Consider the following 13,208-nt stretch of genomic DNA (forward strand, 5'->3'; position numbering starts at 1 on the left):
AAATTCGAGCCTTACATTTGTTTGTCCTGTTCGGTTTTGCCCTTTGGATGTAAGAGCAGCTGTCTTGTTTGTATGTAAGGTTTTACTGCTGGGTTTATTTAGTCTTTTTTCATGACTTTGTTGTATTGCTTCGGTTATTTCTTGATGCACGGCATGGTTACGACATCTTGAATGTCAACGTGGCGACTGATCAGATCCTTAGACATGATCAGAACATATGCAGGTGCAAGGCAATGCCTTATTTGACTGAGCAACGCGTTTGTCTTCTTGTGACATCTGTGAAAAACACCTTCTCCCTGAGCAGGAGGAGGAGCCGCAGTCACCCCACGTTAAAGGGGACATGCCACACTGACAACACACACTTGAAATGTCCTCACTGTGACAAAATCTTTAAATACCCATGTAAACTGAAAAGACACACGAGTACACACACTGGAGAAAAACCATTCATGTGCTCAGTTTGTCCTAAAAGATTCTCTCGGAAGGGTTGTTTGGCAACACACACAAAAATACAAGCTGGAGATAAAAACCTTTTGTATGTTCAGTCCACGGTAAAGGTTTTGTGCAAAATCGACATCTGATATTACACAAGAACACACACTGGAGAAAAAACATGTGAGTGTTCAGTTTGTAGTAGAAGATTCTATCGAAGGAACATTTGATAAAGCACACAACAATACACATTGGCGAAATACCGTATATATGTTCAGTCTGTGGTAAAAGTTTAACAAAAAATGGTGATTTGAAAAGACACATGAGAACGCACACTGGTGAGAAACCATTCAGGTGCTCAGTTTGTAGTAAAAGATTCCCCCAGAAAACAGGTTTGATAAGACACACAGGAATGCACACTGGTGAAAAACCTTATAGTCAAAGTCAAAGTCAGCTTTATTGTCAAACAACTGTTTGTACAGGACATACAGGTGGACGAAATTACGTTCCTCTCACAACCACGGTGTCTATAAATATAAAGTGTAAAAGAAGAATAAAAAAGACAACAATTTAAACAGTCGCATGAGGGGGGGGAAAAATATACAGGGGAAGAAGATATTACCAGAATATCTATAATATCTATCTATTGTATATACAGTATTGCAACGTAAGTATTCAAGTATTCAGATGGGAGTGCAAAGTGCAATGTAAACAGTGTAAACAGTTAAAACAGTTAGCAGCATTTTGAGTCCGGAGTAAAGTGGCTAAGTGATAGATGGTGTGTGTGTGTGTGTGTGTGTGTGTGTGTGTGTGTGGGTGAGTGGGGGGGGGGGGGTGGGGTGTAGTGTCTCAGTTCACAGTTCAGATCAGATTGCAGGGCAGAGTGAGAAGGGGGGGGGGGGGGGGGGGGCGGGAGAGAGTTCAGCTTCCTGACAGCCTGATGGATGAAGATGTCTCTCAGCCTACAGCTTCGAGCTCGGAGGCTTCTCAGTCGTCTGCCGGATGGCAGCAGTCTGAAGAAGCCGTGTGAGGGGTGTGTGATGTCGCCTGCCACGCGGAGTGCTTTGCGTGACAGGCGTGTGTTGTAAATGTCCTGGAGGGAGGGGAGGGGGGCACCGACGATCTTCTCAGCTGCCCTAACTGTGCGCTGCAGCGTCCTGCGGCAGGACGCTGTGCAGCCTCCGTACCACACAGTTATGCAGCTGGTCAGGATGCTCTCAATGACGCCCCGGTAGAAGGAGTGCATGATGGAGGCTGAGGCTTTTGCTCTTCGCAGTTTGCGGAGGAAGTAGAGGCGCTGTTGAGCCCTCTTGGCCAGTGATGCAGTGTTGGTTTTCCAGGAGAGGTCATCTGTGATGTGCACACCCAGGTATTTGGTGCTGCTCACTCTCTCCACCACCGCACCGTTGATGGTCAGAGGAGGGTGCTGGGTGTGCGCTCTCCTGAAGTCCACAACAATCTCCCTTGTTTTCTCTACATTGAGAGAGAGATTGTTGTCACCGCACCATGTGGCCAGTTGGCTCACCTCGTCTCTGTAGCCGGTTATATATGTTCAGTTTGTGGGAAATGTTTCATGGAAGTCAACATTTGAGATTGCACACTTTGGGGGGGAAAAAACGTATATATGTTCAGTCTGTGGTAAAGGTTTAACAAAAAATGGTGATTTGAAAAGACACGAGAACACACATTGGGGAAAAACCATATAAATGTTCAGTCTGTTATTCACAATTGAGCTGTAGTGTCAAAAAATGTCCAGCAGAGGGCGACACCAGTCCGCCTTGTACACGTAGAATCGAATCTGACGGTACTTTTTTTTTTTTTTTTAACAAATCAGCGCTATTTGTAATTTTTAACATGCCTGACATCAATTTAACTTGTTATAAACAATTTAAAGAATCGCTCATACGCTGCGTTGTGTAGGACGGCGACAGATTAATCCGGTAAAAAAAAAAATCCGATGTGTTTGGCAGGCGAATACCAGAAGTGACGTCATCAAACGAGTGTTCCGCAAATTCAGCAAACAAATAACTTTAGATACAAATCGAACCATTGTAGTCATATGTCATTGCACAGTCATATGTAACAATTATTATTAGTTTTCGTATCAACAAAAAATATGTATAATATAATAATAAATGAGTTTGGGGCAACACGGATTGGTAAATAAATAAATAAAACACACAAAAATAACACCACCTCTGCAAAAGAGACGCACATCTAGCAACGGAGTTAAAATGCTCTCTATATTTGTTTGTAAATGTCTTTATTATCTTATATTGCGTTTGTGTGAATTTGATCCCAAAGAGATCTTTATTAATGTCGATTTACTGTTATTTTATATTACTTCTTCCGGTCACTGCATACCCTGCCAGGCTTCCGTAGTTTCCGTTTCCGTAGCTCCTCCCCCTTTCCCTCGCTGCTACTCGCAACGCTGAGAGGTGAGTTGTGTCCAAAATGTGTGGCGTTTTGTAACTATAATATAAACTATAACTGTTTATATTTGTATAATTTGATAAGATAGCGAGTGTTTTTGTGTTGTTCTCGCCGCTATTTTGAGCGCCTCGGGCCTTTTTTTCGTGTGACACGTTGGCGGGATTTCGTCGAAGCGGTCACGTGACCACACTATGCAGTTGGTAAAATGTCAGTTTTATTCAGATAGGAAGTCCCAGAAGGAGTTCACGTGATATTTACTCCATTGTCAGGTACGTGTAAAACTGCAAATGTGCATCTAACTCCTTTTTGTATTGTTTTCTTCTTGTAACTTCCTTCCATCCATTTTTTTTACTGCTTGTCCCGTTTGTTTGAGTCAATATGACCTTTTCCACCAAAAGTTGAGAGAAGTGGGTGGTTTGTGTTTCCACCACATTTCACCCTTCAGGTACTTTATGCAAATCAGGCTGATGACGTATGGAGGAGTGGTTTACTATATTTAAAGGCCTACTGAAACCCACTACTACCGACCACGCAGTCTGATAGTTTATATATCAATGATGAAATCTTAACATTATAACACATGCCAATACGGCCGGGTTAACTTATAAAGTGACATTTTAAATTTGCCGCTAAACTTCCGGTTCGAAACGCCTCTGCGGATGACGTATGCGCGTGACGTAGCCCGGCGAACACGGGTATGCCTTCCACATTGAAGCCGATACGAAAATGCTCTGTTTTCATTTCATAATTCCACAGTATTCTGGACATCTGTGTTCGTGAATCTGTTTCAATCATGTTCATTGCATTATGGAGAAGGAAGCCAAGCAAGCAAAGAAGAAAGTTGTCGGTGCGAAATGGACGTATTTTTCGAACGTAGTCAGCCACAACAGTACACAGCCGGCGCTTCTTTGTTTACATTCCCGAAAGATGCAGTCAAGATGGAAGAACTCGGATAACAGAGACTCTAACCAGGAGGACTTTTGATTTGGATACACAGACGCCTGTAGAGAACTGGGACAACACAGACTCTTACCAGGATTACTTTGATTTGGATGACAAAGACGCAGACGTGCTACTGTGAGTATGCAGCTTTGGCTTTTTTTTGCGTATGTACGTAACTTTTTTAAAATATATAAGCTTTATGAACCTTGGGTTAGGTGAACGGTCTTTTGGGCTGAGTGATTGTGTGTGTTGATCATGTGTTTGAATTGTATTGGCGTGTTCTATGGAGCTAGGAGCTAGCAGAGGAGCTAGGAGCTAGCATAACACGTACCGTACCGGACGTGCGCGTCACGTACGTAACTTTTTAAAAATATATAAGCTTTATGAACCTTGGGTTAGGTGAACGGTCTTTTGGGCTGAGTGATTGTGTGTGTTGATCAGGTGTTTGAATTGTATTGGCGTGTTCTATGGAGCTAGGAGCTAGCAGAGGAGCTAGGAGCTAGCATAACAAACACGCAGGTGTTATTATGCAGGATTAATTTGTGGCATATTAAATATAAGCCTGGTTGTGTTGTGGCTAATAGAGTATATATATGTCTTGTGTTTATTTACTGTTGTAGTCATTCCCAGCTGAATATCAGGTACCGTGAGTATGCAGCCTTGGCTGCTAAACATTCGATAACTTGACCGTATGTGCGCGTCACGTACGTAACTTTTTAAAAATATATAAGCTTTATGAACCTTGGGTTAGGTAAACTGTCTTTTGGGCTGAGTGATTGTGTGTGTTGATCAGGTGTTTGAATTGTATTGGCGTGTTCTATGGAGCTAGGAGCTAGCAGAGGAGCTAGGAGCTAGCATAACAAACACGCAGGTGTTTTTATGCAGGATTAATTTGTGGCATATTAAATATAAGCCTGGTTGTGTTGTGGCTAATAGAGTATATATATGTCTTGTGTTTATTTACTGTTGTAGTCATTCCCAGCTGAATATCAGGTCACCCTCGGCTCTCACAGCATCTTCCCTATCTGAATAGCTTCAACTCCCCACTAGTCCTTCACTTGCACTTTACTCATCCACAAATCTTTCATCCTCGCTCAAATTAATGGGGAAATTGTCGCTTTCTCGGTCCGAATCTCTCTCACTTCATGCGGCCATCATTGTAAACAATAGGGAACTTTGCGTATATGTTCAACTGACTACGTCACGCTACTTCCGGTAGGTGCAAGCCTTTTTTTTATCAGATACCAAAAGTTGCAATCTTTATCGTCGTTGTTCTATACTAAATCCTTTCAGCAAAAATATGGCAATATCGCGAAATGATCAAGTATGACACATAGAATAGATCTGCTATCCCCGTTTAAATAAAAAAAATTCATTTCAGTAGGCCTTTAATCTACACGGATACCATGTAAATAAACATACAATATTAGGTCATGGTTATTTTACTCAAATTAAGTAAATTAAATACAAAGCAATCATATACAAAACAATATGATTAAAAAAATAAAGTCTGCCGAATTGTTCTTAAAAAGTATTTTGTCCGCAGTCAGAAAGTTGTCCTTTCACTAAATTATGAATTCATGAATGTCAGAGGATTCATTTTGGTCCATTTCAGCTGTAAATAACAATATATAATTAATACATGTCATTGTTTATCTGTAAATAACAACATATAAACAATAAATGTTAGTTTTTATCTGTAAATAACAATATATCGGTAGGTGGTGAGTTCAAACCCCGGCCGAGTCATACCAAAGTCTATAAAAATGGGACCCATTACCTCCCTGTTTGGCACTCAGCATCAAGGGTTGGAATTGGGGGTTGAATCACCAAAAATGATTCCCGGGCGCAGCCACCGCTGCTGCTCACTGCTCCCCTCACATCCCAGTGGGTGATCAAGGGGATGGGTCAAATGCAGAGGACAAATTTCACCACACCTAGTGTGTGTGTGACAATCATTGGTACTTTAACTTTAACTTTAATATAAATAATAAATGTCAATGTTAATCTGTAAATAACAATATATAAATAATAAACGTCAATGTTTATCTGTAAATAACAATATAAAATAATACATTTTAGTATGTTTCTGTAAATATTAATAAAAATATATAAATAATACATTTTAGTATGTATCTGTAAATAACAGTATATACATACTAAATGTTAGTGTTTATCTGTAAATAACAATATATAAATACTAAATGTCAGTGTTTGTCTGTAAATAACAATATATAAATACTAAATGTCAGTGTTTGTCTGTAAATAACAATATATAAATACTAAATGTCAGTGTTTATCTGTAAATAACAATATATAAATACTAAATGTCAGTGTTTGTCTGTAAATAACAATATATAAATACTAAATGTCAGTGTTTGTCTGTAAATAACAATATATAAATAATACATGTCAGTGTTTGTAAATAAAAATATATAAATAATACATGTCAGTGTTTATCTGTAAATAATAATATATAAATAATAAATGTCAGTGTTTATCTGCAAAGTTACAGTACCAATGATTGTCACACACACACTAGGCGTGGGGAAATTTGTCCTCTGCATTTGACCCATCCCCTTGTTCACCCCCTGGGAGGTGAGGGGAGCAGTGAGCAGCAGCGGTGGCCACGCCCGGAAATCATTTTTGGTGATGTAACCCCCAATTCCAACCCTTGATGCTGAGTGCTAAGCAGGGAGGTAATTTGTCCCATTTTTATAGTCTTTGGTATGACTCGGCCGGGGTTTGAACTCGCAACCTACTGAACTCAAGGCGGACACTCTAACCCCTAGGCCACTGATTAGTAAATAACAATATGTAAATAATAAAGGTCAGTGTTTATCAGTATATAACAATATATACATAATAAATGTTAGTGTTTATCTGTAAATAACAATATATAAATAATAAATGTCAGTGTTTATCTGTAAATAACAATATATAAATAATAAATGTGAGTGTTTATCTCACGCCTCAGCTTGTTAGCATTAGCATTCAGTTCACTAGGGTTGAGACTAATTAATACACACATGGAGTGTCACTGACTACTTTTACAACATGTAATAAAGTCAATAGTTAATATTTGGTGTTATTTACCTTCATTTCACTCACAATAGTGTGAAAGTCCAGTCCATAGTGGATCTAACATAATAGTGTGAGAGTCCAGTCCATAGTGGATCTAACATAATAGTGTGAGAGTCCAGTCCATAGTGGATCTAACATAATAGTGATAGTCCAGTCCATAGTGGATCTAACATAATAGTGTGAGTCCCATCCATAGTGGATCTAACATAATAGTAAGAGTCCAGTCCATAGTGGATCTAACATAATAGTGTGAGAGTCCAGTCCATAGTGGATCTAGTTAATAGTGTGAGAGTCCAGTCCATAGTGGATCTAGCATAATAGTGTGAGAGTCCAGTCCATAGTGGATCTAACATAATAATGAGAGTCCAGTCCATAGTGGATCTAACATAATAGTGAGAGTCCAGTCCATAGTGGATCTAACATAATAGTGTGAGAGTCCAGTCCATAGTGGATCTAGCATAATAGTGTGAGAGTCCAGTCCATAGAGGATCTAACATAATAGTGTGAGAGTCCAGTCCATAGTGGATCTAACATAATAGTGAGAGTCCAGTCCATAGCGGATCTAACATAATAGTGAGAGTCCAGTCCATAGCGGATCTAACATAATAGTGTGAGAGTCCAGTCCATAGAGGATCTAACATAATAGTGTGAGAGTCCAGTCCATAGTGGATCTAACATAATAGTGAGAGTCCAGTCCATAGCGGATCTAACATAATAGTGAGAGTCCAGTCCATAGTGGATCTAACATAATAGTGTGAGAGTCCAGTCCATAGTGGATCTAACATAATAGTGAGAGTCCAGTCCATAGTGGATCTAACATAATAGTGTGAGAGTCCAGTCCATAGTGGATCTAACATAATAGTGAGAGTCCAGTCCATAGCGGATCTAACATAATAGTGAGAGTCCAGTCCATAGTAGATCTAACATAATAGTGAGAGTCCAGTCCATAGTGGATCTAGCATAATAGTGTGAGTCCAGTCCATAGTGGATCTAACATAATAGTGAGAGTCCAGTCCATAGTGGATCTAGCATAATAGTGTGAGAGTCCAGTCCATAGTGGATCTAGCATAATAGTGTGAGAGTCCAGTCCATAGTGGATCTAGCATAATAGTGAGAGTCCAGTCCATAGTGGGGCCAGCAGGGGATCATCTTGAGTGGAGACAGGTCAGCAGCGCAGAGACGTCACCAACTGATGCACAGATGAGTGGTCCACCCCGGGTCCCGACTTTAGACAGCTAGCGCGTCATCTGTGATCACCGAATCTGTGCCCCCCTTCTCTACGAAGGAGAGTGAGGCAGAGCAGAAAAGAAACGGCAGATCAACTGGTCTAAAAGGGGGGTCTATTTAAAGGCTAGAGTATACAAATGAGTTTTAAGATGGGACTTAAATGTTTCTACTGAGGTAGCATCTCTAACTGTTACTGGGAGGGCATTCCAGTCCTAGTCCAGACCTGTCTCCCATTGAACATGTGTGGCACATTATGAAGCCTAAAATAGCAGAAGGGAGACTGCTGAACAACTTAAGCTGTACATCAAGCAAGAATGGGAAAGAATTCCACTTCAAAAATGTGTCTCCTCAGTTCCCAAACCTTCACTGAGTGTTGTTAAAAGGAAAGGCCATGTAACACAGTGGTAAAAATGCCTCTGTGACAACTTTTTTGCAATGTGTTGCTGCCATTGAATTCTAAGTTAATGACTATTTGCAAAAAAAAAAGTTTCTTAGTGTGAACATTAACTATCTTGTCTTTGCAGTCTATTCAATTGAATATAAGTTGAAAAGGATTTGCAAATCATTGTCTTCTGTTTTTATTGACCATGTAAATAGCACATGTACATGCACGCCGCTTCTCCAATTTGCCACTAACAACATGACTGAGTCAACATTCTAAAGCCTGTTTTTTGGGCTGAGAAATCAATCAGGCCAACATGAACCCAAACAGGAGGCGTGTCCTAAGTGCGTTCACCTCACAGCGTTGCACCGGGGTCTCCAAGAGAACACCATGGAACTCTCCAGGGTCAACCAACTCTCCTATGAGGACTTTGTCAGCACCTTCGGCAATGTGGTGGAGAAATGTCCCATTGTGGCAGCAGCTGTGTGGGCCAGGCGACCCTTTGGCAGCGTCGACGCCTTGGAGGACGCCATCAGTGACTTCATTGACGCTTTGCCTGAGTCAGGTGAGTTCACTTCTTTCACCAGTATTCTGACCCCTACTCCACTTTTAGGGATGCGGTTCATCCGGTTGTCCGGGATGGGGATGGGGGTGGAGGGGGGTCTTCTATAGGCCTGGGATGTGTAGTCAAAAGTGTACATACACTTGTAAAGAACATAATGTCATGGCTGTCTTGAGTTTACAATCATTTGCACAACTCTTATTTTTTTTGTGATAGAGTGATTGGAGCACATACTTGTTGGTCACAAAAAACATTCATGAAATTTGGTTCTTTTATGAATTTATTATGGGTCTACTGAAAATGTGAGCAAATCTGCTGGGTCAAAAGTATACATACAGCAATGTTAATATTTGCTTACATGTCCCTTGGCAAGTTTCACTGCAATAAGGCGCTTTTGGTAGCCATCCACAAGCTTCTGCTTGAATTTTTGACCACTCCTCTTGACAAAATTGGTGCAGTTCAGCTAAATTGTATTGGTTTTCTGACATGGACTTGTTTCTTTAGCATTGTCCACACGTTTAAGTCAGGACTTTGGGAAGGCCATTCTAAAACCTTAATTCTAGCCTGATTTAGCCATTCCTTTACCACTTTTGACGTGTGTTTGGGGTCATTGTCCTGTTGGAACACCCAACTGTGCCCAAGACCCAACCTCCGGGCTGATGGTTTTAGTTTGTCCTGAAGAATTTGGAGGTAATCCTCCTTTTTCATTGTCCCATTTACTCTCTGTAAAGCACCAGTTCCATTGGCAGCAAAACAGGCCCAGAGCATAATACTACCACCACCATGCTTGACGGTAGGTATGGTGTGGAATTAAAGGCCTCACCTTTTCACCTCCAAACATATTGCTGGGTATTGTGGCCAAACAGCTCAATTTTTGTTCTATCTGACCACAGAACTTTCCTCTAGAAGGTCTTATCTTTGTCCATGTGATGTCAAATATTAACATTGCTGTATGTACACTTTTGACCCAGCAGATTTGGTCACATTTTCAGTAGACCCATAATAAATTCATACAAGAACCAAACTTCATGAATGTTTTTTGTGACCAACAAGTATGTGCTCCAATCACTCTATCACAAAAAAAATAAGAGTTGTAAAAATGATTGGAAACTCAAGACAGCCATGACATTATGTTCTTTACAAGTGTATGTAAACTTTTGACCATGACTGTGTATGTATATATATATATACTGTATATGTATGTACACTACCGTTCAAAAGTTTGGGGTCACCCAAACAATTTTGTGGAATAGCCTTCATTTCTAAGAACAAGAATAGACTGTCGAGTTTCAGATGAAAGTTCTCTTTTTCTGGCCATTTTGAGCATTTAATTGACCCCACAAATGTGATGCTCCAGAAACTCAATCTGCTCAAAGGAAGGTCAGTTTTGTAGCTTCGGTAACGAGCTAAACTGTTTTCAGATGTGTGAACATGATTGCACAAGGGTTTTCTAATCATCAATTAGCCTTCTGAGCCAATGAGCAAACACATTGTACCATTAGAACACTGGAGTGATAGTTGCTGGAAATGGGCCTCTATACACCTATGTAGATATTGCACCAAAAACCAGACCTTTGCAGCTAGAATAGTCATTTACCACATTAGTAATGTATAGAGTGTATTTCTTTAAAGTTAAGACTAGTTTAAAGTTATCTTCAGTGCTTTTCCTTCAAAAATAAGGACATTTCAATGTGACCCCAAACTTTTGAACGGTAGTGAATGTATGTACAGATGTAATTTTTTTTTCAAGATTACATTTTTAAAAATAAGTTTTCGGCCATCTCAATGATACCAGAAAGAGACTGTTGAACAACTTAAGCTGCACATCAAGCAAGAATCGGAAATAATTCCACTTGAAAAATGTGTCTCCTCAGTTCCCAAACCTTTACTGAGTGTTGTTAAAAGGAAAGGCCATGTAACACAGCTGTAAAAATGCCCCTGTGACAACTTTTTTGCTATGTGTTGCTGCCATTAAATTCTAAGTTCATGATTATTTGCCAAAAAAAATTAAGTTTACCAGTGTGAACATTAAATATCTTGTCTTTGCAGGCTATTCAATTGAATATAAGTTGAAAAGGATTTGCAAATCATTGTATTCTCTTTTTATTTACCATTTACACAACGTGACAACTTTCACTGCTTTTGGGTTTTGTATAAAATCTCATTATTGTTAGCCACATTTGTTGAGCCATTTGCAGATAAAGCATATTTGTGTCCAGGTAGAGAGGGCATCCTCCGGTGCCACCCGGATCTGGCCGGTCGGGACCTCCGGGTGGGCACGCTGACCCAGGAGTCTCTGAAGGAACAGGCCAATGTGGGCTTGGACGCGCTGACCTCCGAGGAGGCCACCAGCATGGCACGGCTCAACGAGGACTACAAGGCGCATTTTGGCTTCCCGTTTGTCATCTGCGCCCGCATGAACGACAAGCCCAACATCTTCCGGCAGATGCGAGCTCGCATGGCCAACGAGCGCGCGGCGGAGAGAGAGCGCGGCATCGAGGAGGTCAAGAAAATATGTCGTCTGCGTCTTCGGGACCTCGTGCACGCTGACGCTCGAGTCACATTGTAGCCTCACAAAGTCCACCAAAAGGCTTTTATTTAAAAAAGAACTAAAGAGCATGCAAAAATGTGCTTATATTAAAAAGTTTTTGCCAAAGTCTTGGTGTTTTTGCATAGTTTATTTGTGCCACCTCGCGTCAAAAAGGGACTACTTTTTAAGAGACCCCTCCTACTGCAATGATTAAAAAAATAAGTGTATGACACATACAGCATAAGTAAAATGTTTTATTACAGGGAGTTTGCATATTCTCTAAAGAACATTACCAGACAAACATGGCGACCAGATTGTCCGATGGCATGTCCCTGGCCACCACGAGTAGGAAAAACCTCATCATTGTATTCCGGAGTTTTGTTCATTTCATTTTAAGTAAATCAAGTTCATATTCATTCGCTTCCATGTTTTATTGTGCCCCTCTGGTTCAACAACAAACAAGGGACGCACCATTTTGGACAAAAGTAAAGTCACTTTTTGTCTCTGAAAACTAGATTTTTTTATATATATATATATATATATATATATATATATATATATATATATATATATATATATATATATATATATATATATATATATATATATATATATATATATATATATATATATATATATATATATATTTGTACAGTGTGCTCTACAGGCCCACAAAAGAGCTGCCTTTCACAAATATCCTTGTAATAACATTACCCTCATAAATTAGAACATTTATCATCCCAAAAATGTACATCTTCAATGTAGTTTGGGAATTTCCTTGTTTAAGTAATCAAAAAAAATAGTCTTTCTCAATGATATTGAAGGCTGGGGCATTTCAATAGGCATTAAGTTACACACATAGCGAGCATGAGTAGGAAGGAGCGGGTTGTTCTTTTATACAATGAACACCAGACGGGAGGGGGAGAAGGCACAAGACACAACAACTGACCATTAGACAATGGTGCACTGTTAACCATCAACAGGAAGTGATACTCTCAGAAAGGTCACATTGGCCAGGATGTGCTTTCCAGTTGGTAATGGCATATACAAAGGTACAAAAAATGTTTTCATCACGACTTCTTGAGTCACCAAAGGCTTTTAAAGATAGTGGTAAATGATAAATGGGTTATACTTGTATAGCATTGCTTTGCGATCCTCTGAAACTGATTCTTTGTGCAACATTGACATTTTCAGAGGAATTTTCATGTATACAAAATGCCATAAGTGCCCATTAAATGTCTGATAGCCCAAATTCCTACAGTTGCATTTTTATACATACGGGTTTACTACTAACTCAAATAGGATGGTTATTCTATAAAGATGTACTATGTGGAAAACATTGTGTTTAAACAATATCCAGTGGGGCTTTTAAAACTTCACCTGTGCCTGAAATTCAACCTCAAGCAAAACAAAAGATATTTGTTTTGGGTTTTTTAATATTGTGATCATTTGTATTTGTTAAATACAAGCATAATGTCAAAAAATAACACTTATAAAACTATCAAGAGTTACAGAAAAATATAATTTGACCCTTTGAGGGAGTAACTGCATCACCAGCTAACTGTTGGAGACCCTTGTGGTGTGACTATTATGAAGTGTAGTGTGACTATCATGAA

The 13,208-nt window shown here is 39.7% G+C and overlaps 1 protein-coding gene across 5 annotated transcripts; it reads left to right on the forward strand.

Moving 5' to 3' along the window:
- Window positions 1-2,810: 2,810 nt before the first annotated feature.
- Window positions 2,811-11,809, forward strand: LOC133632648 (2-oxo-4-hydroxy-4-carboxy-5-ureidoimidazoline decarboxylase-like). 5 transcript variants are annotated; one of them, XM_062025200.1, is made up of 4 exons: window positions 2,822-2,870; window positions 3,092-3,134; window positions 8,831-9,065; window positions 11,282-11,788. In XM_062025200.1, the coding sequence occupies exons 3-4, from the start codon at window positions 8,891-8,893 to the stop codon at window positions 11,629-11,631; spliced, it is 525 nt and encodes a 174-aa protein (XP_061881184.1). In that variant the 5' UTR covers window positions 2,822-2,870; window positions 3,092-3,134; window positions 8,831-8,890; the 3' UTR covers window positions 11,632-11,788. The 5 variants fall into 5 exon arrangements, with proteins under 5 accessions (XP_061881183.1, XP_061881186.1, XP_061881184.1 ...); XM_062025201.1 differs by having other exon boundaries at window positions 2,824-2,870; window positions 3,088-3,134; XM_062025199.1 differs by lacking the exon at window positions 3,092-3,134 and having other exon boundaries at window positions 2,811-2,870; window positions 11,282-11,787.
- The last annotated feature ends 1,399 nt before the right edge of the window (window positions 11,810-13,208 follow it).

This window comes from Entelurus aequoreus, linkage group LG17, assembly GCF_033978785.1.
Source record: "Entelurus aequoreus isolate RoL-2023_Sb linkage group LG17, RoL_Eaeq_v1.1, whole genome shotgun sequence".
NCBI lineage: Eukaryota > Metazoa > Chordata > Actinopteri > Syngnathiformes > Syngnathidae > Entelurus > Entelurus aequoreus.